The sequence below is a fragment of the Carassius carassius genome, chromosome 21 (assembly GCF_963082965.1).
Source record: "Carassius carassius chromosome 21, fCarCar2.1, whole genome shotgun sequence".
NCBI lineage: Eukaryota > Metazoa > Chordata > Actinopteri > Cypriniformes > Cyprinidae > Carassius > Carassius carassius.
Genome location: NC_081775.1, coordinates 10,874,521 through 10,900,503, shown reverse-complemented (window position 1 = coordinate 10,900,503; position 25,983 = coordinate 10,874,521). Strand labels below are relative to the sequence as shown.

The following is a 25,983-nucleotide window of genomic DNA, read 5'->3' as shown; positions in this document are numbered from 1 at the left end:
GAGTCCTCTCTCTCCACCTTTCTCTCGCTCTACTTCTCATTCACACATCAAACAATGCTGCTTTTTACATTACAGCAGGATGACCATTACTACAAAATAAGACATTTGAATGGCTTTTTTTATATACTAATATAAAATAATTACTAATATTCACATTCAGAGTGCACTCAGTAATTATCTTATTTAAATATTTCACTTTATTTTAAACTAATTTTATTTTATTTTATTTTATTTAGTACATGACAGAAAAGATAATGCATATTTTAAAACAACACTACAAAACTTAACAAAACTTTAAAGTATTTCAAAGAGAACACTCCTGTCTTTATTTATAATACATTTAAAATAATTTAAATAATAAATGACCTTTTTACTTTGCATACTTAGTTTTTGACTTAGTAAATATAAAAAAATAAATAACTATTTTTGATAAATATTAAATACAAATTCATTTTTAAAGTAAAATTTTGGGCTGTGGTGGGAGTACTTTTGTTCCAAGTTGTTCCAATTTCTTTTCTTCAGTGTGTGTAATTGTAATCGCTGCTAACACTCATTTTAAGTTGATCTCATATTACTTGTTAACACTTTTAACTTTTAACATCTCATTACAGCATCTAACTTTTTCTGTACTGTATGAACTGCTTTTGCTTGTTTGTATGTTTCTGCTATCGTCTGCTTATCTGCTTCTTTCTCTGTCCATCTCTGTCCCTTTATTTGCTCTCCACTCGTCCTTCCATCCCTTTCTGTGTCTTTCTCTGTCTCTCTCAGAGGTGTCAGACTACACTCATCCTCCAGCTGCTCCACAATCACTCATCTCTCCTCAGCTTCCACCTTCAGTTCCCATCAACCAGCTAAAAGCCGCAGTCACCATCAGTTCTGCTGCCCTTCCAGGCTGGGCAGACCCGAGCCGGCCTCCAGGAGGTGCTCAGAGCGGGCCAGGTAAGGGCCAGCAGAGGGCCGACAGAGCCCACAGCATTTCTTAATGCCACTTCAGCCCATTTCCCCTCTTCAGATTCCCACATCACCCTGAAGAGCCGTTCACAATTACATCCGTTTGCAGTGACAAAGCGGCCTGAAGTCATTCATTCTAAATGAGAGTCATTTCCGGCAACACTAGCAGCAGCAACTGTTGTCGATGTGACAAAGTAGAGCTCAACTTTATGCAAATAAGCAGCAACGCAATGCAGAAACTACCAATGCAGAATGTGATCCACCTCCCGATACTGTAGTTCTACTGGTGAATGCATCACTGCTCATTTACAAGTTAAACTGCACTGAACTTGTGAGAGCTGTTGGCTCTCAATGGCCTCTGTTTGAGTCTGAGCTGGTTCAGATCCTAATCCCACTCCTTCTCTCTTACAACTATTTTCCTGTCTGCACTCTAATGTCCTATAAATGAAAGTAAAAGAAAAAACTCTCCACAAATGAACAGGTCGTTTTGCTGAAAAATGCTGTGATTGTGAACACTGCTTTACACCATGTGTGATGCAACAAGTGTCCATTATCAAGTAATCTATCCTCACAAAATCACTTCCATTCTGAGCATATTCCACTTTTTCAGAAAAACTGTCACTGGGACAGTACCCTTTCAAAAGGTACTAATATGTACACTCTAGGTACTAATATGTGCCATTTAGAGGTAGATAAGGTACAAAGATGTACCTTTTAGCTTTTCTACCCAAGGTTACCACTCCAGTGACAGCTTGGTATCTTTTCTCAGAAACTGCAGTGCTCAAACTTAATAATTATTATTTTATTAATTTTGCTGACCCAGTAGTTCAATCAATGCAAACTATTACTGATCGGTTTATACAGTAGTTTTATCACATTCCTACTAATGCTGTCAAGGTGATTGCAATTTTTGCAGTTTTGACAAAACCTCATAGCCAGCTACATATCATTACCTTTTGTGATAAATCAGCAGAATTTATCTGGAAGATAATTTAATTTATTAAGAAGATCAGTTTCTGAATAGACAGCTGTAAAGCTGTGCTGTAACTCATAAAATCCTGAATATACATATATAAGACTGTTCAAAAGTGTGAGGTTGGTTTTGTTTTTAAAAGTCTTTTATGCTCACCAAGGCTTCATTTATTTGATCACAAATGAAGTAAAAATAGTTATTTTACTAATTATTACATTTTAAAATAACTTTCTTTCTATTGTAATATATGATCCTGGACCACAGAACCAATCATAAGGGTACATTTTTTGAAACTGAGATTTATACATAAGCTTTCCATTGATGTTTGGTTTGTTGATAGGGCAATATTTGAAAATCTGGAATCTGAGGGTGCAAAAAAAATGAAATATTGAGAAAATCGCCTTTAAAGTTGTCTAAATGAATTTCAATACATATTAATAACCAAAAAAATTATTTTGATATATGTACAGTAGAACATTTACAACATATCTTCATGGAACATGATCTTTACTTAATATCCTAATGATTTGTGGCATAAAAGCAAAATCGATCATTTTGACCCATAGAATGTATTGTTGGCTATTGCACAAATATACCTTTGTGCTCCAGGGTCACATATATTTTAAAATTTAATTTATTCCTGATGCAAAGCTGAATTTTTAGCATCCTTACTCTTCAGTGTCACATGATCCTTCAGAAATTATTCTAATATGTTGATTTGCTGCCATTATGGTGGAAACTGTATTTTTTAGGATTCTTTGAAAAGAAAACTCAAAAGTTCAGCATTTATTTGAAATAGAAATCATTATGCATTTGCATTTACTGTTAGTTTTGATCATTTTAATGTGTCTTTTGGGAGTACAAGTGAAAATCTTACTGACTTTTGAATGGTAGTGTGCATATGGAATCAGCAGAGCTTACATGGTAGAGATGGGATTTATCACTTGTTGCTTTAACTTATCTTGACACTGGATGTAAGGACATGGTGTAATGCTTTCCATTGTCTTGCAATCTGTTGATTCACCAGCAGTTTACCAAACACACTGCCCCTCACCCTTTGACCTCTGACCTGTTGCACTCATCCAAACGGTTCTTCCTTTATTTCTCTGTCCTTGTCCACCAGCGTCCCTCATTCTGTCTCTCTCTTCCTCCAGCATCTCACTAACTCTGTGTAAACGCAGGATCAAACATGGCTGGCTCAGTTTAAGCCTCACAGAACAGCCATGATTGAGAGAGAGAGTAAAAGAAGAGACAGACACAGGGTGTGTGAACTTGCTCTGTCGCTCTCTATCCTCTTTCCCTTAACTGTGCCATTTAAAGCCTCGTGCGCACGTCTGCTGGCAGAATGCCTCCCAAAATAAAAGCAACCTCATTACTTTCGACTCTGACAGTCTCTCTCACTTTCTGACTTTCTTCACTCTGATGTCATGTTTTGTTCTTTAATTTAATTTAGCATCATTCTGAGTGTGATTCACTCAAAGGTTTGCGCTATTTAATTTGATGCGAATGAAAAAACGGTTTGATGGATTGAACTAGTCTGTTCAATCAGCCTTATTCATGAAACAAGCTGAATTTTTGTTAAGTCATTCTGACGAAATTTAGCTTCTTAAAAAAAAAGTGCATAAAAACTTGAGCTTAATTGAGAATTACTCAAGAATCAGCTCAGCAACAGCTCGACCAATGGTGTGAGTTGGGGGATGGGCTATTTGTCGGCTGAACAATAACAATAAGAGTATTCGAGGAAACCTGTTTGGTAATGTTGCATAATTTACAGATTTCAGCTTTAATGAAAATAAAACATAAAAAACATGGACAAAAAAAAAGCAACAGCAACATGGGTAGTGAAACAGATGTGTCCAAGTAGATAAAGACAGTATAACACTTTCAATATAAGAACTTTCATTCACATTAAATCGAAAATGGCATTTACACTGTTTAATGTTTATACACTTTAGCTAAACAATAGCAAGCAATTGGATGCTTATGCATATACTGACAAACTATTTATAGATTTTCCAATTATGCTAAAAGTTATTTGGTGCTCCAGTACAGATGATGCATAAAGCTTTGCTTTGGCAACTAGTGAAATGTGTTGAGTCTGCCATCTAGTGGACACATGTCAGCAAAGCAGTCTCTCTGAGCATTGCGAATCTAACAGATCAAGGGTGTAGTACTTTCCTTCAGTTCATTAAAGGTAGATCAAATTAAACTAATATTTGTGTCTGTTTTTTCATGTTCTTTATGTGTTTTTATCCCTCTTTCTGTCACTGTGTCTTTTTCTTTCTACTCTCTGACCCTCTTGCCCCTCATCATTAGTGAGGAAGAAGAGAAGGAGGAGGGCGAGAGTGATTCTGTCCATCAGTTCTGTTGCACCGCCTCCGGGTGCAGTAGCCCCTCCTCTCGCTAACCTGCAGCCAATCAGCATGAGTGGAATGGCTTGATTGACATTAGTTGCTTGCTTGCCATAACAGGACTTTATGATTCTTTGGTAAAGTTTTTGTAATTGCATGTTGAATAGCTTGCTGTCTTGATTAACTGCTGTTACATATGTTTAAGTAATTGAAAAACATCTTAATCAAATCAATCGATAAATCAACACTGCATTCAGTTTGGAGACAGTGACACTGACTGTATTTACATGTCTCTGTACAGAAATATCAGGTAGAGTCAATAAAGCTGCTTTAAGTTTTTATTGAACACTGCACTGAGATACAGTGAGTCTGCAGCCATGTGAGATGTCTTTCAATTTGATTAATATTATAGAATGCATATACTATCTGTCGACTATACTATTAATATAATATTAAAATAAAATATCAGTATAATTGCTGATTATTTTTTCCTTTTTATGCTGACATTTTAATATCGGTTAATCCCTGTCATTGAGAACCTTTTTTTTTTTTTTGTAAATGACTGGTATCCCAAATGTCACTGTGCTTTGCTGATTTTGTGTTCACTGTGTTAACCTACTGTTCATAATTAATGTTTACACTTGTTGTTTTCTCTTGTAGGAGGCATATATTAAAGCTGAATGAGCCACTATGAATAAAGTCGATCATTATCAGGACACGCTGACATTTTTGTCTGACAATGCAAAAAATAAAAATAAAATATATATATATTTGTCACAAGAAAAAATATAACAGTATAGTAAACTTTCAGGAAATCTGAAGCAGGAAGTGGTGGTCAGAACATGAACAGAAAATGACATGACATTTTAATTTCAATAGGTATAATTTAATGAGCTGATATTCAGATGAATTTCTTTTTTGCATTATACATTAAACTTATATCAGTAGTAATATAAATGTGCTGTCAATACATTTACCATTGTTTGGAATTTTTTTTCAGGCGAAATCCAGTCATTTGTCACAAGAAAAAATATTTTCATATATAGATTTAACAAAAGTGTAAAGCCCAGCTAACAGGGAATTAAATACACACACACACACGTATATATATATATATATATATATATATATATATATATATATATATATGTTAGGACAAAACATTCTGTTTTCATAATGTTTGGAACATTTTTATAACTTTATAAGTATATGATTTATGTACTGTATTCTCATAATGTTGACAGAAAATGTTCTTAGAACATTAAAAATAAATATTCAAATAACGCTACATTTTAAGTAAAAATAAAATCAGTAGAATGTTGTAAGAAACGATTTTGTAATCTTAAAATAACATTATAATCACAACAAGAAACCTGGACATGTCAGCATTTTATAAGCATTTCAAAACAATATTCCCATTTTTATAACCAAAATTTGTTACCTGGGAAGTTACTTGGAAATCTGCTTGTTTTGAAAGTGACTTAATTCTCTACACTATTGAAAACAGACAATGGACCTTACCTTAAATTTTGCTAATGTGACTGAATGGCAGCGTTTCCTGAGAATGACACAGATGTACAATAATATATCCAGTTGACATTTTAATGACATATATATATTTAATGATGTGCATATATGATATTTAAAGGTCCCGTTTTTCGTGCTTTTTTGAAGCTTTGATTGTGTTTACAGTGTGCAATATAACGTGTTCATGTTTCGCGTGTAAAAAAACAGTATTTTTCACACAATTCACCTATCTGTATACAGCTGTTTTCACTGTCATAAAAACGGGATGATGACTTCCTTGTTCTATAAAGTCCCTCCTTCAGAAATACGTAATGAGTTCTGATTGGGCCAGCGGTTCCTGTGTTGTGATTCGTTGTGACACCAGCTTAGCGCACGCTGCCCTCCTGGAAACGTGATTGGCTAGTTTTGAGAAGCAAGTGGGCAGGATTTGTTTTGAAAACCTGGCAATCCGGATCTGAACGCACGTGCTGGAGATGTACTTCTAATCACAGGAGCATTTTTACTGACGAGATGCGCATGAAAATCGCATTCGATTTTTTTGCACAGCCCTAACATCTAGTTAACAAAGCTAAACAGCGTTGCCCTTTGTGTAATAAGTTACAGAAACTGTTAAACGCACCAATTTAAATAATAAAATACACTTACCGGTTATGGTCCATAAACAACGCCTTCTCCAGACAAAGAGGGAACTGCTCCATCTTTCAGGAATAATCTTTGTGCGAATCCGACCTTAAACTGATTGAGATTGAGGAAGCTGTACTCAGCAAAATGTGCTGCACATAGTTTTACATGTGGATTATAATTTTCGGGAACCGAGTTAAACATAAATTGTAACCATTAATCTCCAAGTACAGCGTCCCTGGGAAGCCCAAACAAAGGTGATTGGACTCAGAGATGAAAATAACAGCGTTTCGACAACATGGCGACAAACACAAACGCAGCTCCAATTCTCCGTTGGAGCACAACAAGACCACGCCCCCTTTTTGTGTATTCATATGGGTGGAGGTTAGTCAGAAAACTGTTTTAGTGATGTCATTACTGCAGGAACTAGAGGGATGTAGTCCAAACGGGTCGTTCGTTGTAGGCGAATTCTGTTAAATAAAATATCTCGCTTGGCATTGAACTTTGAGCTTTAGAATTTAACAGATATTATTTATACTCTAACAACAACATTACACACTAACTAAAGTTTAAAACATGGGATCACAAAGAACGGGACCTTTAAAGGAACAGCAGCATGCTATCAAACTTGTAGGCCACTTTACAGAATGAAAACAAGGTGCTATTATAGAAATGAAGCTCACACATGCCGTAGACATGAATAAACGTGATGACTGAAAACTCTATGGTTTATGTGAATCTTTCACCAGCTTTGTTCCTGAAGCTCTTGAACTTTGCCCTGCCCCTTTTTGTTTGCACACATGCGGTTCAGGAATGCATGTATGAAATGAAACCATTCCTCGCCCCTCTCTCTCTCTCCAAACTCCCGCCGGTGTTAATATTGCAGCAGTAATCACCATGTGTGCATCAGGCAGCTATATTTAAACACATTGTTTTCCCTGCGCTAGAGCTGTCAAAAGCCTGTCATGTAGCCTGAAATGTAGTCATTCAACTCTGCAGTGTGTATGTTTGTATGAGGGTGCGGTTGTGTCACACAGATCAGTGTGAATGACTGACTGTCTCTACCAGCAACACGGTAAGTGTTCTTATGTTTGTCATGTACAATATTGTCCTCAATGTCCTTCACACAACAGAGTTTGTAGATTATTGATATCACTATAAAAGTTATAAAGAAGTATTAGATATATTAGTTTAGGCAGAACAAGTTTTTGTCTGAAGTTCAAGTATATGCTCTAGGCAAATATGTTTAGTTCAAGTGTAAAACACATGTCTATGTTTTTGTTTGTATGTGTGAATGGTGCTATTGTGTCAAAGAGGAGGAAATGCTGTTGCCATATTTGCACTTTGGTCTTTTTATTTTTAGGACCATGATTAGGTGTCATATAATGCGTGTGATTTGAATGTGTTTACTGACTGTATGCTCATTATAGCCAGCAGCTAAAGAACAGATGAACACGTTAGAGCAGAGAGAGGCAAGAGAAAGTATTTTTTGTGTTTGTCTGTGTGTCTGGAAGAGATCGCAGGAGCTCATTTGAGACGCTGAGGAGCTGTGTGTGTGCAGGGGGGGAATACAGGGAGGAAAAGAGAGTATATTAGCTTTGAGGATGGATGAGGAATAATCACCAGTATGGGACCTGTCTGACAGGATAGAGTGAATGCTGGAAAAGAGAGGAGGTAAGAGCTTTATTAATACACAGACCCTCAGGTGTAGCTCTGGTCAAATGGATTGTGGGATAGCTTTGCTGGCTCAGCTGGTAAGGGAAACTTATGGTGGTTGTATTCAGATGCACTTGGCTGGTGCCTTTCACTTTATTTTATCTTGTCAAGAGGAAATATGACCATCTGATGAAAGTGATTTGATTTTATCTAAAGAAATACCTTTATTAAACAGAAAGTTCACTCCAAAATAAAATAAAAATATCATAATTTACTCAACCTCATTCCAAACCTGTTTGACTTTCTTTATTCTGTGAAACACATAAAAGATATTTTAAAGAATATTTAAACAGTTTTTTTTTTCCATGTGGTGAAGTCTGTAGGGTCCACATTAAATTTAATTAAATTCAATTTTAAATTAAATCCTTAAAATAAAAATAATTTTCAAAATAACTGTTAAACATTTTAGTTTGTCCTTTATAATAAAATATATTTTAAATAATTGTAACTGTTATTATTTTAACTGTTTTTTGTCCATGTAGTGAAAGTGTAGGGTTCACATTACGTTACATTCAATTCAAAATAACTGTTAAACAACTTTTTTTATTACACAAGTTTATAAAATTACAGAATTAGAAATAGAATCTGAGAATGAAAAAATCTGTATAAAGTTCAACACACACCCTGCATTTCAGTGAATTAAATATTTAATTTGAGCTAATTTGATTACACATTCAGCCATCTGAATCATAAGACTGTATTACAAGCTCAGTAGTGTTGACACTTTAATTTCATTCTGCAGATTTCTTCCATGATGAGAGCAGTTATTTTATTCAGTTTCCTTGTGCTTGTATTTTTTCATAGATTTTATATAAGATTCTCTATTATATTCTATTTACCTACTATATTATATTCTGTTTAATTCACATCTTATTTCTTGACAGGTTATTATATTACATGTTATCATGCTCGTGTATGTTCTCAATTCATAGTTAATTCATTTTTTGTTGCTTTGTGGGACAAGGAACTATAAGGATGATTATTTCACTGCATAAATATAATATATACATGACAAATAACTTTTAACGTTCAAATCTGGAGCCGGCCTATGTGTCTTTTAACAAAGGAAAAAGAAAATAATCACAGCCCCTCTGTAACTCTGTGATGTGTGGCAGTCAGTCAGTCAGTAATGAAAGCATTGGAACGGCAGCTGAGACACTTCACTGCGTTTACCCACTCTGCTATGTTTGTGTGTGTGTGTGTGGTGTTTTAAACAGCTTTTCATCCTCATGGACAACATGGATTAGTATGTCTGTATAGCACTGATTACACACTGGCTCTAGAATCTGAAATCTGTGACTTTAAAGAACTCAATTTGATCCTGTTTTTAAGCTGGTCTTGACAGCTGTTTCCTGCCGTTTGCCTCAATAACTTGCTGATTTTCTGTAATAATTCTTTCATCACATGCCTTTTGACTCTGTGAAGCTACAGAGCTATCAGAAATTATTCAGAAGCTGTCAGTTTTCCCACACTTTGTTAGAGATTTTTTGATCATATCACCACTGAAATGACTGCAACAATTTAAGCATGTTTTTAAAAGAGAAGAAAAAGAAATGTGCAAACATTTATTCAATAATTTCTAAAACCTTCTTTGATTGACATGAGGAAGTGTCAACCAGCTTTGTATTTGGTCAGTTTCTCCCATCATTCCCTGTCAGACTGTTCAGAAGGTCTTTTCGGGACATTTCTTTCTTCGATTGGGCCTCTTGAGGACATTCAGACACTCTTCCTGAAGCCACTGCAGTGTTGTCTTCAGGGCATGTCATGTCATCCTGCTTAATGGACTGAAATGGACCCTTTTTCATTATTTTTTAAACCCTACACTGAAAAAATGAAATCTGTCAAATTTACAGTAAAAAAACAGCAACTGTGGTTGCCAGAATTTTACTGTAAAAAAATGTGGTTGCAGTGTTTAAGGTTTTACGGTAAACCTTTAATTTACAGTTAAATTATAATGTCCAATACAGTTTTCGTCATATATAATTGGGGAACTTATTGTTAACCATTTAACAGGTTTTTACTGTAACATTTTACAGTCTTTTACCGTTAAATTCACTGTCATTTTTTACAGTATAGATTTGAGCATCTGATGACGGTTCCTTGGCTATGATATTCCATTCCTACGTTAAATGAAGAATTTAAAACTACTTTTGAAGTCAATTTTTCTTACAAATGCTTTTGTTAAGGTGAGTCACATTAGAGCTAATCATTTGTGTCAGCAAAAGATAACCTCTACTTGCTGTAAAAAAATATTCCAATATTATCAGTTATCTAGTATATGGAGCATATTAGAAATCAGTTTATATCTGCTACAAACGGTATTAAAAAAGCGCAAAAGTTGCTTAAAATATGTTTGTCATTGAAACTTACTTTTTACATCGCGTCATTACATTAGATCGCGAAATCGAAAGTGAAAGCATCCCAAACCGGGCTTATAATATAGCAAAAGAGAAAATTCAAATCACAAATAATACAACTGATAAAAAAGAACGGGTTGACTGTTAACCACTTTCGTTTCCATGTAACTATGATAAAATTTAATCAGCATGCATTAATTAATAGCATGTTGTAGAAAAATAAATAAATAAATGATAAACTGTGCTCGTGCAACGAACTTAGAAAGTCGCAAAAGAGCGACAAGTGGGAATGAGTGGTGAGTTGCCCAGCTCCCCGTCAGTGATCTAGCACCCCATCAGCACCTGCGTTCAAAAGTCTCTGGCGCCGTCCCTGGTACATCGATGTATGTTTGAAAAGCGAAAATAAAATTTTTCCAACTCTAAACCCAGTCCCCAAGTAAAGTAGTTTAGTAAATAAAAAGCGCGTTAGCAAAACGAGTTGTGCAGTGTCCCCACCACTTTTCAAAGCAAAGTTACGCCACTGCTTGACGAACAGAAGAGACTTCTTTAAAAAGCACAAAAACTTTTGACTGGTAGTGTATAGGTAACTTTATTTTTTCTCTAATTTCTAGCTTTTAATTGGCTTAGAAATCAGATAACTGCTGTTATCAATAATATCAATAATAATGATTTGTTAATGTATATATACTACAAACACTTTTTTTATCACATAAGAAGGCAGAATAGTTTCAATAGCTAATGTAATAAATGCTATGTCAATAAACACAGCATTGTTCAAATACTTTATTTATTACCTGGAGATATATTGCCGCAATCGTATGTTTAATGTCTTTATGTTTCCAAATGTTTCAGTTTTTCTGTAAAAACAACTGTTTTCATACAGCAATAGGTGGACACTTTTGTCCATTTCCTGGTCCGACTTTCTGCGCAAGAGCGCCCTCCGGCTTCGTATGAGTGAAACACACACTGAATGAGTTTTCATCTCGCCTTATTCTGGGTCCGAATCAAATATCAGATCATGTGCAGACTATCCTGTCTCTTTGAGTTTAAATATATATTTATTCACACCAACTCTTGGAAACCTCTATTCAAACACACTTGTCCGAAAAAGTGCGGGGGACAAATTTACGTGATATTAAGAGTGGGGGTGAACACGTCCCCCGCGTAATCTATGGCCCTGCTGTCAGCATAGCACATTTTTAAAATATTTCTGTTTTAGCATGTTACTTACTCTTGCTCAGAGTGCTGACTGTAAAAAGGTATCTTCCCACTCATTAGAATATAATCAGAGACTAATTAAGTCAAGGTGTTTGAAGACAATGAATGCAGATCACAGCCCACAGTCTCACCCAAATTACACCGCAATTACAGCTCATTATCAGAAGGGATGCCTTTCACATTTCTGGTGAGCTGTCCTGCCGTTGAACTATGACAGATAATATCTATAATATATAATATAAAAGGTCACATCTGAATGGTGTTACAAAGTGTATTTAGAAAGCAGATTTGAATATTGAAATCATTAGGGTAATTACACACTCTAGAAGCTTCTACACAATGTTGTATATACAGTAGTAAAAAAAAAATTATGCTGTTTTTTTAATGGTATTTTGTTAACACAAAAATGGCCTCAAAAGTATTTGCTTAAAATGTCAAACCAAATGGCATCCACAAATATAATATAATATACCTTTTCTTTTATAATTTCACAATCTAAAAATGCCCAAATATTTATCTTTATTTTGAACAATTTATCTGTTTTATAGATTCGGACTTTTTTGTTAAAATGAAAGTTCACCCAAAACTTAACATTTTGTCCTTTCATCTGTTGAGCATAGAAGAAGATATTTTAAAGAGTATGTATAATCAAAGATTTGCTGGTAGCCATTGACTTCCATAGTATTTTTTTTTACATACCATGGAAGTCAATGGCTGCTGTCAAATGTTTGGATACCAACATTATTCAAAATATATTTTGTGCTCAACAGAAGAAAGAAACTAAATACAGGGTTAAAACAACTTGATGGTGAATAGATGATGACAGAATTCTCCTATTTTTGGTGAACGGTCCCTTTAAATGTTGGTCTAAGTTAGTAAGTTAGGACCGCTGAATACAAACTGGCTCTGGTGTCTCTGTATTTGCAGAGCAATATACATTGAGCATTTAGTTCTTAGAAAAGTTTAATTGGACATAGATGCAACCTGCTCAGCCAGTTACTACAACATTCCTGTCTGTTTAATACACACTGAACTGCTTCCTCCTAAACTGAAAGCAAGAATAAAGATAAATCTCTTATAACACTGGAGAAAAATAGCAACTTAGCACATGCATCAATATAATAAATCAACTAATAATTACTTTAGTCATTCTTAATAAAGCACTGATATTGATTATTCAGAGAGAGAATAAGAGAATAAATACTTAAAGAATAAAAGAGAATAATAAAAGAAAAATCACTGAACCATCATAAGTTCAGGTGGCTGCTGTGTCAGTACTTGTGTTCTTCACTGGAAACTGCAAATATGAACCGAATAAAGAAAATGAAGAATACTACACTTTTTGAGTTAAGCTAAACTTCAGCTAAACATAAAAAGGAAGTTCACCGGTTGTAAAAATGCCTCATCTATTTCACCTTATACTGTGGATCTGGGTGATTTGGTAACTTTAATAGGTATAAAACAACAAACGTGCCTAACTGTGAGTGTTGCCATGTCCTCTCTTTATAAGCTTGAAGTTGTTTCTTAATATGGCTGTAGTAGGGATGTGTTTTATGGAATTATTTATACCATACAGTCACATATTTGGGTCAGTGCTAGTGCTTGGCCCACCTACTGTTCAAGACATAATGCCATTACTCCTCTTGTAGCCTTTCCCGGTACCTCTTCATTGGTTTAAATGGACAGTTTATATATATATGTATATTCCTTTGTTATAGAACATCTTGGTTTTTAAATAATGATTTTAAACTCAGAATAGTTAAAAGGAGGTCATGAAACATGACTTCAGGAACCACGATGGACATAATAAACCAGTTTAGAGTTAAAATGATCTCTTTTTGTCATTTCTAATAACATTTTTCTCTTTCTCCTAAAAATGACAATCAAGGTTAAATGTTTTTCCTCAAATTTACACATGCTGTAGTTATATTTAAATACAGATGAATGCGATATTCCATGTTTACGTCATGCACATGGCTACGTATATTTGAATACACTCTTAAAAATAAAGTTTCCAAAAGGGGATTTTCACAGTGATGCAATAGAAGAGCTATTTTTGTTTCTCCAGTGCCTTTCAGTGAACGGTTCTTTAAAGAACCATTTTTCATGAAAATTTTTCCATTATAAAGAACCTTTTATGATTACATGAATGCTAAAGGTTATTTATGGAACCATAGAAACCAATAAAGAACCTTTATATTTAAGAAGTTGTGTATATGATATATCTATTGTAACATTCAAAGTCTTACAATCTTACAACATGCAACTTATCCACCAACACCTACGGTTACTGTATTAGTGCTCTGTATCTATAGCAACACTCTTTCTAATGACTGCCTCACCTCCCACAGTGGTCTCACAGCAACTGTCACTAAGCAACCCTACCTCCCTCACTCCTACACGTGTGTGAGAGAGAGTGGGTGGGAGGAGTGGGAGGCATGGGGAAAAGGAACATGTGAGATGCAAGACGACAGTTTTATGAGCAGATGTTATAACAGCATTCCCAGAATAAAACAGCACTACAGGTTTGTCATTGCATGTAGGCAATAGATGCCAGATTGGGCTAAATTAAACCTATTTATTATTATTATTACTATTATTAAAGTAAAACAGAAGTAAAGCTAGTTTTGCTATGTGGTTGCTCAAATCTCTGTGATATAACTGGCAGCTTTCATTCAGAGGAGCTTTATGGAATTTACATTTATGAAATTGCAGGTTGACATCTAGAACTTTAAAACCAGTAGAAACCCAGTTAAAGCTACTTTGAAACTAGTCCATTTACTTATGTAAAGTAGCCAATGAATAAACTAATAGTGTGTATGTTTGAACAGTTGTAGCTACACATAGCTGTGAAGTATATCAACGTCACTTTTCAGACCGTGGAAATGTGATGTCATCTAGCAATCATTTTTTACAAAGGAAACAATTATAGCATTTCAAATGCTTGAATAAATATATTTAGTCTTGATAGTGAAACTAGAATTTGTAGGTAGCTGTCATTTATTTCTATTCATGTTGTTCCAAAACATATATGACCTTCTTTCTTACATGGAACAAAAAAGGATATAATTTAATGAATATTTGGTTAAGGAATTCAATACATGAATGTATTTTGTACTTAAATGCCTAGTAAGCATGAAGGACTATCAGCTAAAAAGTGCATGTGGCTCAAGCTTAGTTGTAAAATTACAGTGGCCACCATTGCTCTCCACTCCAGTAGGTGGCAGAATGCCATTTTTACATTTCTATGTATTTCCATCACCTACTGAACTGGAGGGAAGTGCTGGATGGTGCACAGAAAAACAACGATAGCCCTTACCATTTTTTTTATTAAAATTGCCTAAATACCATTGTTAGGAGCAGATCTGGAATAACATGAATAAACAATGAGAGAATTTTCATGTTTGAACTATTCCTTTAATTAACAAACACATTGCTTAAGGCAAATGATCTGATCTGATTATTTATTCTGATGATTCTGATTATTATAAGTTTATTTCCTTATGTTGAACACAAAAGAAGATATTTTGAAGAACCAAACAGTTGTCGGTCCTACTGTGGGAGTCAGTGGGGACCATCAACTGTCTGATTAACAGTATTCTTCAAAATATCTTCTTTTATGTTAAACATAAGAAAGAAGCTCATACAGGTTTTGAACAACATGAGGGTGAGTAAATGATGCCAAACTTTTCCTTTTGGGGTGAACTATCCCTTTAAGCATCTGTTCTGTCTAAAAATATGAAGACGCAAATGTGACGATTCTTGTTGTATAGTTGAGTGCAGTTGAGTTAGATCATTATGAATATGAGAAATGTTTGAGTTTGTGTTTACATTTGTTTGCAGCCTTATTCATTTTGCCAAATAGAAATTTCTGAGATTTCTTCTTAAACATGAGATTACTGGGGTGTTTTTCTCAAGAGAAAAAAAAAATCTTAGAAGCTGGTTCTTATTTGATCTCATTGCGATTAGGAGAAACAATTAAGATATTAAAGAGACCTCATTTATGATTTGGCTTTCCTATGGTTACAGCTGCCACAGTATAGCTCAAAAGGCAATTACTGTATCTTTCTTTCCTCCTTCAATCTTTTGTTCACTCCATACAAATACAGGAAACCACCCATATTAGGGGTGGAAAATAAAACAGACCAGAGAAATGGAGAAAGAGGGACACTGCTTTTTATGACCGTCATAGACAATTACCACAAATTCCTGTGTGAAAAACTAGAAAAGAGATGATAAATACAAGCATTGCAGGAAATCCTGAAGCTGATTGGCCAGAAACTCCAGCCTCAGTGACATATCCGGTCACTCTTTCCAAGCTACTGACTTCAGTGAACTACACCAGCGCACTTTGTGTAATGTAAATTAACGGAGGGAGAGTGAATAGGAGGAGGGAGGGTTTAAGCACTGCCATGCCCATGTGACTATGTGGTGGTGACCTCCTGACAGTCAGTCATAACTGCAGAACGACTCTAAAGCCACAAAGTTCAGCGTTTGGTGAATTCCAGGAGGTTTCAGCGACTGCTTGCCAAATTTGGACTTGTAGGAAGCGAAACCTCCATTTCGCTCTCAGGGTGGATGTTCATGTGCATGGTTTTATGCAACTATTTGTGTCTTTCTAGTAAATGTGGTAAGTGTAAAGTTAAAGTTTCCTTTCTTATTTAACCCTAACATCTGCTATACTGTTTTTCTACATACAATAGAGGACAACAGGAGGGTATCGTGCTTTTGTACAAACTGGCCGGTTCTGGACAGGTGTGTAATGGTTACCTGTTGTTACATGTGATAAACAGCAAAACAAGGGTTATCTGCATCCATGTAGTGTAAGTGTCTTTGTGTGGTCTTGAGAGAGTGAGAAATCATTTAACCAAAATGAGAATAGATTCGTAGGACGTCTGAATTGCAGTACATTTGCATTATAAGATAATATCTTGCCTTCAATAACCTCCTCTGACTTAGTCATACAGAACAGGAAGTTGCCTGCAGTGATTCAGAAGTACCCACACACTGTCCTGTCAGAGAGCTGTGTCAGGAATATGAGTTCAGATCACATGTTGTTGTGTTTCCCATGGCAAACCTAGGGTCAACGCCTCTGCACTGGGGTGACTGACCCTGTAAACTGAGCTCCTGTGTCAACAGACTGTTTGTACTTATTCTATAATTTCTTATGAAGTGGTGTTTTCAAACTCTTAATACTTTTTACTTTACTACATAAAGCATCAATGTCATGATGGTGAGTTTTAGACTGGAAAACAGCACTTGCATTTTCTTCAGAAAACATAGGAATCAATTTCAAGTTACACTTTGGTATGAAGGCCCTTAAGTGAAGTAGCATAATTGTTGTCATTATGCGTGCTGTGTATGTTTGGCGGTGCATGCATCAATCAAACACTTGCTCTGAAGGTACCCTGCAGGATAAGTGAGTCACTAATGGTGGCGGAAGACTACAAGTCATTAAGGATGAGAGCTGTTGTGTGAGGAACAGAATATGAGGAGGTGTCAATAGTGTATAGTTGAGATGAAAACAGGTTGGATATGATGACACAGATGTAACACGCCAAAACTTCTCATATGACAGGTACAGAGAAGTCAACAACAGAAGTTGATTTGACAGGACATTCAATACTGCATTTCAAGTATCTAATAGTACATACTGATGAAATTTTGGGTTTTAATAGATTGTTTAAATATAAACTATAATTTTTGATACAAGAAACCAAGCTCTTGTTAAGGCATTGACTTTTGTAACTCTCTCTAATTACAAATCTTAAGTATAACTAGAATTGCTTTAATTGTCTTGGTGTGATAATTTTGGGAAAGCCTGAGGCTTGTTTAGGACATTTGCCCTGTTTAAAGCTTTCCTGAAAGTCAAAATGCTAAGTCAATGTCATGAATTCCTGAGTTGCTTGAGATTTTTATCTTATCCTCTCATTATGGGGGCATTTTAGAATTATTATCTCTCTCTCTCTCTCACCCACCCCTTTCAGTGAGGAGGAAACCCAGAGTTCAGCTTCACGTCCCTTTTCAGACAGTTCCAGCAGTAAATCTCCTTACGTGCACAGCTCTGACCGTTACAGGGACAACAGCTGTGGCCCCCCAGGCCCTCGTGTGCCTTTTGTGCCCGCTCCAAGCCCAGCCAGCCTCGCCTGGGCACAGCGTACACGCAACCAACCAGCTAGCCTGGCCCTACGCAAGCAAGAGGAAGAAGAGAACAAGAGGTGCAAAGCCCTATCAGACAGTTATGAACTCTCTACAGACCTACAAGATAAGAAGGTAAGGCATGCAGTAACAGAATCATGTTTCATCATGATCACAGTCTATTAAAGTAAAAATAACTGATCAAGTTGTTGCTGTGAAGGTGGAGATGCTGGAGAAAAAATATGGAGGTTACTTCGTAAGTAGACGAGCAGCACGTACCATCCAGACAGCATTCCGTCAATATCGTATGAACAAGAACTTTGAGCGCCTGCGCAGCTCAGCTTCTGAGAGCCGCATGACACGGCGCATCATACTATCTAACATGCGACTGCAGTACTCGTTTGATGACCGACATCCTCAACCTCCCACCCCGACTCACTACAGTCACAGTCCAGGAATGGGTCCTCCACATTCTCCAACTTGCACCACAGATCCAAGCTCCCCATCACGACCGGAATACACCCACCTAGAGGACTCCTTCTCAAAACAAGTCAGTACCCAGTTTGACTGTATTTGAACTGTCCCCAAAATTGGATGCTAATGTACAGGTTTTAAAGCTAGCTTAACCAGCGAGAACTTTTTGGTCAACTAGTTTCACCATAAAGACTGCTGGTCAAAGTGTATCTGACCTGGTCTTTTCAGTGGGGTAGAGCCATTACTTGCCCATATACCTTATGTGAACAGACAGTTTAAATTATTTTGTATTAAAGCAAGATTTCCATCAGCAGATAGATTCCAAAAAGGCCAAATAATGCTCTGTAAAAATTTGTTCATATGCTCTTGGAAAAACTGCAAAAATTGTACATTTAGAATTACAACAACTTGACACTGGGGCAGTACCCTTAAAGAGACAACTTTATTTACCCTTTAAAGGTTACTCAAAGGTACTAATATTCACAAGTTTTGTGAAAAATCATACACATTTTACAAGGTGGTAAATTCTCAGGAATATGTATTCTTAGGAATATGTACAAAAAACCCATCCCTAACCCCGCCCCTAAACCTACACCTCACAGAAAACAAACAAAATCATAAAATACGTATGAATATGTATTAATTGCAATGAGATCAGGTTGGTATATAATGTTTAAAGTTGTACCTTTCAGGGTACTCTCTCAGGGACACTGTTGAAACCCTAAAGATAAAATTTTTATACAGTTTGCCTGACAGTGTCCATTTCTTTTTTCTTAAGGTGAAGTCCTTAGCTGACTCCATTGATGATGCCCTAACGTGTCGACCATGCAGAGATGATTCCCAGGAAGGTATAGGGGATGGAAGTGGTGTTGTTGATGACTTTGGCGAGTGCATATGGAGTAGCAACAGCCACGTATCCTTACGGAGAGGACTTGGAGACAGAGATCGAGGAGGTACAGGGGGCATGAGTATGCATGAAGACAGCACAGCCACCTCCTACAGTGATGTCACGCTTTACATGGATGACGGTCTACCTTCCTCACCACTTTCTCTAGACCGGGCCCCTAGCAGCACAGACACTGAGTTCTGGGGGGGTGTTGGAAGTGGGGTAAGTGGTAGGGAAGATAGCCGTGACACAGAAGGAGGAGGAAGCAGCAATAGCCGCCGAAGTACACCTTGCACAGAGTGCCGTGATTACCGTTTACGGGGAGGGCACTTACCATTACTTACTATTGAACCACCTAGTGACAGTTCAGTGGACATGAGTGACCGCTCAGACCGAGGCTCCCTTAGCAGACAACTAGTCTACGAGCAGGACTCAGCAGCAGGATCACCTCAAGGGACACTAAAGCATAACCCTAATGCTCGTTCGACATCCTCGACAGCTGCACAAGGTCAAACACGTCCAGCTAGCCAATCCATGCCGTCACACATCCCACACCACATGGCTCACCATCATCACCACCACCACCACCATCACCAGTACCCTGACACCCCTTCATCCTCCTCCTCTCCTCAACAGCCCCCAACCACACCGCTCTCATCCTCCTCTTCAGCACCACTGCCTCCTGGTGGTTTGGAGCAGCAATGCTGCTCGGATGGTGATAATGACTCACTGAACTCCACCACAAACTCTAATGAGACCATTAATTGCAGCTCAGGCTCCTCTTCAAGGGATAGTCTGCGGGAGCCCTTGCCCCCATTAGGGAAACAGACCTACCAGAGAGAAAGTCGGCACAGCTGGGACTCTCCTGCCTTTGACAATGACGTAGTACAGAGAAGACAATATCGCATCGGACTCAACCTCTTCAACAAGTAAGTTAAAATGAAACACCACATCTTTTATACAACACTCCCAACTTTTACCATTACTGTAAAATTATAAATCAAATTAAGGAAAAACTGAATGCATCTGTTTGAAACATGATTAAACTATCCTGATGTTTTTGAACTGCAGGAAACCAGAAAAGGGTATTCAATACCTAATTGAGAAGGGCTTTGTGTCAGACACACCAGTGGGCATTGCTCGCTTTATCCTGGAGAGAAAAGGCCTGAGTCGGCAGATGATTGGAGAGTTCCTTGGAAATAGACAGAAACAGTTCAACAAAGATGTATTGGAGTGAGTCCACACAATAAATCCTCTAAAATAAAATAAAATAAAAAAAAGTTTAAATAAGTAACTGTCTAAAAAAAAAAAAGGCTTTGAATTTATTTTTTTTTGAACAGCAGCTACCTAGTTTTTGAATCCTCAGTTAACTCATACTGAATAGATATGTAGGCATGATATAATATAATATAATGCACATAATTTAGCTTGCAGTGTAACAGAGTATGGGTCTTCAACCTTTTCCAGGCCAAGGACCATAATAATGCACTTTTGTTCCATGCAGGTTTTAATTTTGGGGTTAAACAATAATTGGCGGATCCATTTGGGGTTACGTGGCCCAAATACCCTTGGAGAAAAAATGACAATAAAGTAACATAATATACTGTACAATACTACATCAAAAAATGCACAGAAAATGTTGGCGCCGATAGCCAGCGATCACAGCACTGTTTTGCCAAGGGCGTCCCAAGTTCGAATACCGATTTATGGGCCTTTCCCAATCCTGCCCCCTCTCTCTTCATTTTCCTTCTAGTCATGATTGATCTGTCCTATCGCAATAAAAAAAAATGCACAGAAAATAAAGACATGTTTTGCTTTTTCTTGATTCCCAAACAATTGGATGCATGTTTGGTATAATCATGTATAGATCTAATGTTTTCTACCACTTTTGATTTTCTCAGTTGTGTTGTGGATGAGATGGACTTTTCTGGAATGGATCTTGATGATGCTCTGAGGAAATTTCAAGCTCAAATAAAAGTCCAAGGAGAGGCTCAAAAAGTGGAAAGGCTTATTGAGGCTTTCAGGTATGTGAATGTGCTTATACACAATTAGTGCACAAGTAAAACTCTTAAAATACTTAACAGATTTACTAACAGTTTGTGCCAGCACAAACCATCTTTTGGCATTAAAATAGTTCTGTCAGGATTAGAATTAGCACTGAAAAGGCATGGACACAGATATTTTTGCGCCTGACTTTATTGAATATGCATTTGTAGGCAATTCCCTTTTAGGCACAAAACGTATGGGAGGAGAGTATTAAAAATGATCACACAAAAATGATTTACTACCACGTGTGCTCGTCAAATTACTGGTATTTATGCCATTATTTAGTGTCCAAAAATGAGGTCTTAAGCTATTTTTGGGCTTGAAATGGCTGCATTGGTTGTTGCTAGGAGGAGGCACCACAGAGAACAGAGCGTGTGGAAGAAGGGAGAAAATATTTTCCCACACATATTAATTTATTTGGAATGCCAGAAAAACAAATGATCAGAATCTGAACATATCCCCATGCTGATATGTGCTGTGCTTGGTAGATTGCGTTTGTCTTCATGGAAAGAGGTGTTGCGTCTGTGTTCTTTAATTTCCACATTGTCAGTAAATCACCTGCAGAAATTTCCACACCCATCTGCGCTGTTTTGGAATTGTGCTCTCATGCTAATTTGCCCTGTTTAATAAATCTGGCCCTTAGTACTTCACATTCATTAAATTACATTAGAGGCTATGGTTTACAATTATTTCAACAGAATTAAAGGGCCTAGTTCAAAGAAAATTGCTACTGATGAGTTGCACAGATATCAGCTATTTTACATTGCCATCACACATGGCTCATTACATCAGATTGATTTCAGAACTGGAACATTGGGTTTATAAAACATGTTTTATCTATCCCTCAGTATTTGTACTCAAACACTATTTCTCTGTGTGCATCTTGCAGTCAGAGGTACTGTGTTTGTAATCCAGCACTGGTAAGACAGTTCCAGAACCCGGACACCATCTTCATCCTAGCTTTTGCCATCATCCTCCTCAACACAGACATGTACAGCCCCAATATCAAAGCAGAGAGGAAGATGAAGCTGGACGACTTCATCAAAAACTTAAGAGGTGGTGTTCAAATCTCTCTCTCCAACTTCACACACTGGCACTTACATAAGTGGGCAACCACAAACACACTCTCAACCTTCTCTTAAATGTTGCACATAATTGTCAGGGATTTTGCAATTACACCAAAAATCTCTTCTTGTGTACATGTCATTTTTTTCTCTCTTTCTCAGGGGTGGATAATGGTCAGGACATCCCACGTGACTTACTGGTTGGAATCTACCAGCGCATTCAGAAATGGGAACTGAGAACCAATGATGACCATGTTTCTCAGGTCCAGGCGGTGGAGAGAGTAATAGTGGGCAAGAAACCAGTGAGTTCTACTGAGGCGCTTTTGAATTTATTAAACTTTTTGAATTAGAATCTTTGGAAATACTGAATCTTTGAGACGTGATTTGTTCCTTTGACGTGTTCTGTCAGTGTGAAATCATAGTTTTCTAACTGCTTGTTCCAAAGTAAATGTAAATATCTGCGCTGTGTGTAGGTTCTGTCCCTGCCCCACCGCAGACTAGTGTGCTGCTGTCAGCTCTATGAAGTCCCAGACCCCAACCGTCCTCAAAGGTCTGGAGTTCACCAGAGAGAGGTCTTCCTCTTCAACGATCTGATTGTGGTAATGTCAATAACACGTATCAATTATCCATGCATACAAAATGAATCGGTCCTAAGTATTTTAAGCAGCATCTCTTCAGTATGCATGTGTATTGTAAAGTTGATACACATTAAAATCCTCAGTTGGTACTTTCTTTGTTATTAAATTGCAAGGTTACAAAGATCTTCCAGAAGAAGAAAACCTCGGTAACGTACAGTTTCAGACAGTCCTTCCCTCTGGTGGAGATGCAGGTTCACATGTTCCAGAACTCCTGTAAGTTGGCTCATTTTAGTTTTTCTTTATTTGGGGTTATGTTTTTTTTTTTTAAGTCTTTTATGCTCAGCAAGACTGCCCTTATTTGCTCAAAAATACAGAAAAATGCAGTAAAACAGAAATAATGTGAAATATTACAATTTAAAATCCCTGTTTTCTCTGATAATATATTTTAAACTATAATTTATTCCTGTGATCAAAGCTGTATTTTCAGCATCATTACTCCAGTCTTCAGTGTCACATGATCCCCCAGAAATCATTCTAATATGATGATTTGCTGCTCAAGAAACATTTCTTACTATTACCACAGTTAAAAACACAGTTGTGCTTCTTAATATTTCCGTAAAAATTTGAACATTGACACTTTTAAAGGGGTCATATGATGCGATTTACATTTTTCCTTTCTCTTTGGAATGTTACAAGCTCTTGGTGCATGGAGATCTGTAAATATTGTTTCATTGTTTCAGGCAGAATAAGAGTCAGTGCGAGCACTGTAATGTCTGAAACTATACTCACTGTTAATTAGCATAATATTTGAATCAGATGTAGCTGGGCACATAATTCATGCTGCTGCGACTTGCAAATTAATTTTAGGTTGTAGTATTGTGTGAATATTGTCCCACTGATAAATACAGTGCAAATAGTTCTGTCTCTTTGGATAAAAGTGAAGTGGAAATAAAAATCTATAATAGACTGAACAGTTCCATGATAATATGTCTGTAACATTTACCACTCTCGTCTTTTAAGTCATATATGTGTGTGTGACATTAATAAATAATTGTGAAAATTAATATAGTTACGTTTCTGAAATAAATTGGTAATATTAGTTTTATTACATACTAAATTGAATGATGTTTCCCTTCTTAGTCTTCTTTGTTGGGCTTGAGAAAGACAACATATATTTACCGTATTTTCCAGACTATAAGTCGCACTTCTTTTCATAGTTTGGATGGTCCTGCGACTTACAGTCAGGTGCGACTTATTTATAAAAAAATTATTTGACATGAACCAAGAGAAATGAACCAAGAGAAAACATTACCGTCTAAAGCCGCAAGAGGGCGCTCTATGCTGCTCATTGCTCCTGTAGTCTACCCCAGAGCTAATGTTTTCTCTTGGTTCTTGGTTCTAAATAAATGCGACTTATAGTCAAGTGCGACTTATATATGTTTATTTTCCCTCGTCATGACGTATTTTTGGACTGATGCGACTTATACTTAGGTGCGACTTATAGTCCGAAAGATATGGGTAACATTATTATTATTATTTATTATGAGAGTAATTGACACAGACTAGAACTTTAATGTTTCACCAAATTCAGCTCAGATCTTCAGACTCGTCTGACTCGCGTTGCTGTATAACTGGCCAGACTTACCTTCCCAAAAAATCCTATTTAATTTTATTTCATAAATGTAACTATATTTATTTCAACTTCACTGTTATCCAAGGAGACAGAACTATTTGCACTGTATTTATCAGTGGGACAATATTCATACAATACTATAACCTAGAAATAATTTAACGGGGTCTCTTGCAAGTCGCAGCAGCACAAATTATGTGCCCAGCTACATCTGATTCAAATATTATGCTAATTAACAGTGAGTATAGTTTCAGACATTACAGTGCTTCACTCGCATTGACTCTTATTCTGCCTGAAAGAAGGAAAAAAGACCGAGCTGAAGGTGGAGCGATTCGACCAATCAGATGAAAGCAGCGTTTCAGCTCCGCCCACCAGTGCGAATGAAATATGGAAGCCATAAACCGAAATGATTAAAACGTACACGTACAACTGTCTTGTCCATGTTCTCTCACTTGAATCCTCTTGAGTCTTGAGTCAATTGACCTTCTGCAAGCCCGCCTTGTTCACGCAGTGATTGACGTGGCGCGAGGGGGCGGACACGTGATCGGCTCGGAATGCATTTTCAATGTGCACATTGAATTTTGCTACATTCATTGCGGGACATTGAATGAAAATGCATTCGTAAGTGTCTTGACTGTGAGTGTTAATGCAATTAAGAAAAATAGCATTTTAATGATAACTTGAATGATTGCTTGAACATGTTATACATTTCTAATCATTTCTGTAATACATTTTAATTTTAATTTTGCAACTTCTAAAGCATTAAAATTTGTATTCATTTTACATATTAAAACTAGTGTATAAAATGGCAAATGAAAATTATGTAATTTCATTTTCATTTTGCACCTAATGTTGCACAAATGTATTGGAAAATGTAAATGTAAATACAGAACTGTATTGCCATTTTACATATTGCATTGTCCTTTTGCATATTACATTCCAAATTGAATATTGCTACCCATATGCTTCCATATGCCACACCCCCCAAAAATGGCTCATTCAAACGCGCTCCCACATGTCTACGTCACTATGTGGAAATATTTGCATAATGCCGCCCAAACATTCATGCAAAGAAATAAGGATTGGTTTCAGTAACAGCAGTTAGTGTTGAAGCAGCCATGTCAGGGAGATGTTGTGTGTATCTAGACGAAAACAGAAGCACTTTATTTGGCCTTTTAATAGCAGATGCATTCAGGAATCTTTAAGATTACTTACAACAGCCGTTTGGTGAACCTAGAAGAGGAGGTACTTCTGACTTTGCTATGGCGATCTGGTGCTTCTGAATCAGCTACTGTAAGAATATTTTGTAATGACTGTTCAAATGCGGAGTTTTGTGATTCGCACGCGTGTGTGTGACATAGAGAGAGAGAGAGAGAGAGAGAGAGAGAGACATGGTCAGCATTTGAGAGGCGGGGCATAGAGGACCTACAATGTACAGTATTTGAAAAATAAT

The 25,983-nt window shown here is 36.7% G+C and overlaps 1 protein-coding gene across 1 annotated transcript in view; it reads left to right on the top strand.

Annotated features, from left to right (window-relative positions):
• Positions 1-25,983, top strand: part of LOC132098253 (IQ motif and SEC7 domain-containing protein 1-like) — a 73,718-nt gene that overhangs the window by 41,962 nt on the left and 5,773 nt on the right. The window contains exons 3-11 of the mRNA XM_059504427.1: positions 17,702-17,987; positions 18,073-18,402; positions 19,105-20,141; positions 20,284-20,445; positions 21,114-21,236; positions 22,148-22,314; positions 22,485-22,624; positions 22,796-22,921; positions 23,074-23,208. Coding sequence (XP_059360410.1) covers positions 17,702-17,987; positions 18,073-18,402; positions 19,105-20,141; positions 20,284-20,445; positions 21,114-21,236; positions 22,148-22,314; positions 22,485-22,624; positions 22,796-22,921; positions 23,074-23,208 — 2,506 coding nt within the window. The remainder of the gene's footprint in view (positions 1-17,701; positions 17,988-18,072; positions 18,403-19,104; positions 20,142-20,283; positions 20,446-21,113; positions 21,237-22,147; positions 22,315-22,484; positions 22,625-22,795; positions 22,922-23,073; positions 23,209-25,983) is intronic.